We start from the raw sequence: 5,367 nt of genomic DNA on the forward strand, positions 1-5,367 counted from the left end.
ATTCTTCTTCTAGTATTCATTGATTTTATGTGTGAAAAATATTATTTTTGATGATTGTATAAATATGAGTTGCTAAGGACCTTATTATTCTTGGGGTCATGGGTGCTACATGAATGTTGACATTTAAAGTTTAAATTGACGAGTTTGATTTATCATATTGGGTTGTTTATTTAATTTTGTTCTTATCATTTTGCTGCATAGATAACAGTGAAATACTACTTACGAATCTAGCGTTGAACTCGAAAGTGGAAATTCTATATTGTATATAGGATTAAATAGAGCAAGTTCTTAAACTCGGGCTTCGGGGAACGCATTCGCAATTAGGATAGAAATATACCTAATTGTCTTGCTTAGTTGAGATACAGGAAGTGTAAATGCGTTTTTGTTAGTCTTAATTCCATAGACACATAGGTATTAAGTTAGCTTGAATAGGCGAGTAAGCACTCGACAGATTCTTACGAGTATTATCAACCCTGTCAATCAACAAACCAAATAAATCAATTATTCATTTTAAGCCAAGAACGCAACAAGATTGTTAGCTAGCCTATGACTCTGGAATATCCTCTCCTACTGATTTTTATCCGAAATTGCCTAAGTGTTGTAGTCGATCTCCAGTTATTTCATTGCTTGATAGTTTCTTTGGTAGTTAATTAATCACTTACACATTTTGTGAAAAAAATCTCTTGAATCGATAAGATGTTTGAGTTTGAGTCTGTCAAAAGTTAATTATAAGTCTCTGTGGGAACGATACTCTACTCATTATTTTATTACTTGACGACCATGTATACATGCGTGTGTGTGTTTGGTCGCAACAATAACCTATGCGAGTTTAATAGTAAAAGCGAAAAACACAAAGTTAAATATGCAAATATCAACATTAATCATACAAGATATTATACTAAAAACCAAATATTGGATATATTATTTTTGGCAAATTTAGATATAACAACCTTAGAATGTAAAGATTCGAAATTTTCTCTACATTAATCACAAGCATCTACACTGAAAGTTAGAACGTTATTCTTAGTATCAAAAGTTAATCCTGTCCCTTGAAGTTGATTAGTGCCTATAATTGAAAAATTGTGATTCCATCCAAAAAAACCTAAGCAATAAAACCCTGCATTTTGTATTACAACTCGTTCTTGTACTAACATCAGCTCTTGACTTGGAGAAATATTGCCAAAGTAAAACCTCACAACTGGGAAATATACTTCAGCACCATATGGATCATCTTTGTAACATGTATCAAATGGACCAACTCCATCTTCAACCATTTCATAATCTTTAACCTCAAGTCTAAAAACGTCGCGAAATATAATATAAAAATCATGAGGAAAACGAGAGATCAGTGTCCCTGAATCAACGATCACACCTTGATTACCATTATTCCACCACGAAGGATCCACTGGAACAACTTTATCGTTAATCACAATCTTGAAAATATTGACATTGTAAAAATGAGGGTTTAATGGATTTTTTACTAGTTTCACACGGAGCTTTATTAAACGTGAGAACAGATGATTGTACCGAAGTAGAACTTGGTAGACATAATGCAAATATTGACGACCCTAATTGAGATGGTAAAGAATATCCACCTATAGCTTTCGTGCTAACTCTTCGACCAAGTCCAGCAATTCCAGAAAATGTACCACTGAAATCTTGACTACCACTTCTTTGGTCAATACTACAACCAAAATTAATCCTAGCTTGTGTATTGTCTGAAGGAAAAATAATAACCTCAGATTGCATAAAACCTTTTGTTGTTTGTCCACTTCCATATGTTGTCTCATAAAAACATAAACTACTACTTAAAGCACAATGAAAATGTGGATCTTCAGCTACACAAACTGAACTATCTTCAACACAATAAAGTCTTTTGAAAGTTTTCGACGTGGTACGATTATATATAGTATTAAAAACTTGTTTAAAACACTTATTTGGAACACAAGGTGCACATTGCCACCAAACTAAGTAACTTCCGGTGTCTATTAGTAAGTAATTTCTTATTCTTTCACTACCAAGCATAAATAGGGCAACATAATGACTTTGATAGTATGAAGTAGGTGCTACCTTTAGGATTTGGTCATGGTTCTTACTCAAATTACGCGCATACTTCTCTTGAAAATCGGGGTCTTTTTTTGTTTCTGTATCGCGGTATTTGAACTTTGATGCCAAGTATGTAGCTCTAGCATGATCTTGAGCAAGACGATTTGTTAGCACGGAGTCATAGTCTTTGAATTTTGATTTTTCAAAGACGTCGATATGGTAAACACTAAAAGAATAAGACGGCATTGGAGGATCTTGAAGCTTGGATATATCAAAAGACATGAATGTTTTTCTAGCTTGTTTAATGGAAGAAGAATTAATCTTGAAATATGATTTTTCATTGCTTAAACTAGCAAATGATTTCCAATGAAGGATTGACATAAGAAGATGAAGAATAAGGAGGAGGTTTTCCATTGGTAATTAGTTTAATTTTACTATTGATTTATTTTGAAACTTGTGCAGACATTTCGATTATTTATAATATAAGTATGTAATTAAACACGAAATCCCGTTAAATATATTTACGTATTTGCAATCTATATATTAATTAGGATACTAATTCTAGGGTCAATAATCAAATTTAATTATATCTCATTATGTCTAGCAATATTATTGGTAAATTAATCTTGTACTTACCTTTTTGGTTCCAATCTCCTAAAAACGCAATATTGCTTTCCGTAACTATTTCACGAAAATAATTTGAATGATTTTCAGTATACATAATGAAATATGATTTTATCATTTGAGCCTAGTATTAGTATCCTAATAATTAATATATAGATTGCAAAAAAATTACCTAAATTGTGATTGGTGCAAAATGAAGTTTCCATATAGTATAGATTTCATATTTAATTCTTGTTAAGTAATGTTACAAGATTTTATGCTTAGTTTGGACATTTCCAAATAAGCATAGGTATATCTTAATGATTTACCATAAATAAGTGTGAAATGATCCAAACTTGTGTTCACATTAAATTCACTTTTTTTTGTCCAAATTTGTACACAAATTTTGGTAACATTTTAAGGATGAAACATAAACCAATGTTATAAATGATTGAAGCAATTTGCTCAAGTTTCAAACCAAATTAATACTAAATCAAAATTACCAATGGAAAAACCCCTCCTTCTTCTTCTTCTTCTTATATCAATCCTTCATTGGAATTCATTTGCTAGTTTAATCAATGAAAAATCATATTTCAAGATTAATTCTTCTTCCATCAAACAAGCTAGAAAAGCTTTCATGTCTTTTGATATATCCAAGCTTCAAGATCCTCCAATGCCGTCTTATTCTTTCAGTGTTTACCATCTCGACGTCTTTGAAAAATCAAAATTCAACGATTATGAGTCCATGCTTACTAATCGTCTTACTCAAGATCATGCTCGAGCTACATACTTGGCATCAAAGTTGAAATACCGCGATACTGAAATAAAAAAAGACCACGATTTTCAAGAGAAGTACGCGCGTAATTTGAGTAAGAACCATGACCAAGTCCTAAAGGTAGCACCTACTAATTACTTTAATGGTCACTATGTTGCCCTTTTATTGCTTGGTAGTGAAAGAACAAGAAATTACTTGCTAATAGACAGTGGAAGTTACTTAATTTGGTGGCAATGTGCACCATGTATTCCAGATAAGTGTTTCAAACCGCGTTATAATACTATATACGATTCTACCACCTCCAAAACATTCACACAACTTGATTGCGTTCAAAACAGTTCAATTTGCATAAGTGCAGATCATGATTTTCGTTGCGCTTTAAGCAGCAAACGATGTTTCTATACGCAACAATATATAACTGGAGAAACAACAAAAGGTTTTATGGCATCTGATGTGATCACATTTCCTTCAGACAATACACAAGCCAGGATAAAATTTGGTTGTAGTATAGATCAAAAAGGCGGTCCAGATTTCAGTGGTATATTTTCTGGGATTCTTGGTCTTAGTAAAAGAGTAAGCTTAATAGCTACAGGTGGATATTCTTTACCATCTCAATTAAGTTCGTCGATATTTGCATTATGTTTACCAACTGCTGTTTCTGTACAGCCATCTATCCTCACCTTTAATAAAGCTCCGTGGATATATGGAACAGAGGCAAAACTACTAAAAAATCGATTAACTCCTCATTGGTACTACGTCGATCTTTTCAAGATTGTGATTAATGATAAAGAAGTTCCAGTGGATCCTTCGTGGTGGAATGGTCAAAAAGAAACTCATGGAGTCATGATCGATACAGGGACGTTAATTACTCGTTTTCCTCATGATTATTACATTATATTTCGCGACGTTTTCAGAGAAGAAGTAAAAGATTATACTATGATTGAAGATGGATATGGTATATTTGACACTTGCTATGAAGATGATCCAGATGGTGCTGATGTATATTTCCCAATTATCAAGTTGTACTTTGGCAATTATTCTGAAAGTCAAGAGGTGCTGCTGGTAGATGGACGAGTTGTAGTAAGTATTGGGGGTTACTATTGCCTAGCTTTTATGCCATGGGATGATAAATCTACACTTATAGGCACTAATCAGCTTCAAGGCATAGGTTTAACTTTTGATACTAAAAAAAATGTTTTAACTTTCAGTGTTGATGCTTGTGATTGAGATAATAAAATTTGAACCTTTATCGCTGGTTTGGATTGTTGTTATCTGTTGTGTTGTATCGTTTTGTTACTTCAAAGACAATGTTTGTTTTGATTGTTACTTAAATTTTATTGTATCGTATCGTTAAATCTGTTGTTACGTAACGACAAAAAGTGTCACTTTATGGAACGACCGAATTGGTGTGGTCGCGTCGTTTTTTTTTTCCTCTCATCTTGCCCTTTTTTATTACTCCATCCGTTTAAAATTAAATGAGGTAGTTTGACTCGGCACGGAGTTTAAGGACAAAAAGAAAGACTTTTGAAATTTGTGGTCTTAAAAGCTTAAGGGGTAAACCTTTGTGGGGCCATGACTTTTGTGTGGTTATAAAAGCTTCTCATTAAGGGTAAAATGGGTAAAATGGGAGGTTTAAAGTTGAATTATTTCCAAATTCAGAAATGTGTCATTTATTTTGGAACAGACTAAAAAGAAAAGTACCTCATTTAATATGAAACGGAGCGAGTATTAAATAATCCTATTATATCTAATTAAACTTTGATTATTCTTCTTCGTAAATTTAGTAGATATCCAATCATTTTAACCTCGACAAATAAGCAAGCCAGCAAACGATGATCCATATTGATCATTCACTAAAAAAAGTTACTTTATTCTCATCTATAATTATTTACTCAAAAAACTTTGTCTAATATACTATTTTATAAAATCATAAATTACATATA

The 5,367-nt window shown here is 32.3% G+C and overlaps 2 protein-coding genes across 2 annotated transcripts; one reads left to right on the forward strand and one right to left on the reverse strand.

Moving 5' to 3' along the window:
- Positions 1 to 983: 983 nt before the first annotated feature.
- Positions 984 to 2,328, reverse strand: LOC109209764 (protein ASPARTIC PROTEASE IN GUARD CELL 2-like). The gene is made up of 3 exons (XM_019373091.1): positions 2,106 to 2,328; positions 1,528 to 1,718; positions 984 to 1,433 (listed from the first exon to the last, which is right to left on the reverse strand). Exons 1-3 carry the CDS (start codon positions 2,326 to 2,328, stop codon positions 984 to 986), a joined length of 864 nt encoding a protein of 287 aa, XP_019228636.1.
- Positions 2,329 to 3,154: 826 nt separating this feature from the next.
- Positions 3,155 to 4,651, forward strand: LOC109209765 (protein ASPARTIC PROTEASE IN GUARD CELL 1-like). Its single transcript, XM_019373092.1, has one exon. The coding sequence runs from the start codon at positions 3,155 to 3,157 to the stop codon at positions 4,649 to 4,651; it is 1,497 nt and encodes a 498-aa protein (XP_019228637.1).
- The last annotated feature ends 716 nt before the right edge of the window (positions 4,652 to 5,367 follow it).

The sequence above is a fragment of the Nicotiana attenuata genome, unplaced genomic scaffold, assembly GCF_001879085.1.
Source record: "Nicotiana attenuata strain UT unplaced genomic scaffold, NIATTr2, whole genome shotgun sequence".
Lineage (NCBI taxonomy): Eukaryota > Viridiplantae > Streptophyta > Magnoliopsida > Solanales > Solanaceae > Nicotiana > Nicotiana attenuata.

Coding starts and splice junctions, on each gene's coding strand:
- LOC109209764 (XM_019373091.1), bottom strand. CDS start 2,328: ATGTCTTTTGATATATCCAAGCTTCAAGATCCTCCAATGCCGTCTTAT. Junction 1,719..2,105: donor TTTTCAAGAGAAGTATGCGC/GTAATTTGAGTA, acceptor TTTTTCCTTCAG/ACAATACACAAGCTAGGATT. Junction 1,434..1,527: donor GTCTACCAAGTTCTACTTCG/GTACAATCATCT, acceptor AATATTTTCAAG/ATTGTGATTAACGATAAAGT.
- LOC109209765 (XM_019373092.1), top strand. CDS start 3,155: ATGGAAAAACCCCTCCTTCTTCTTCTTCTTCTTATATCAATCCTTCAT.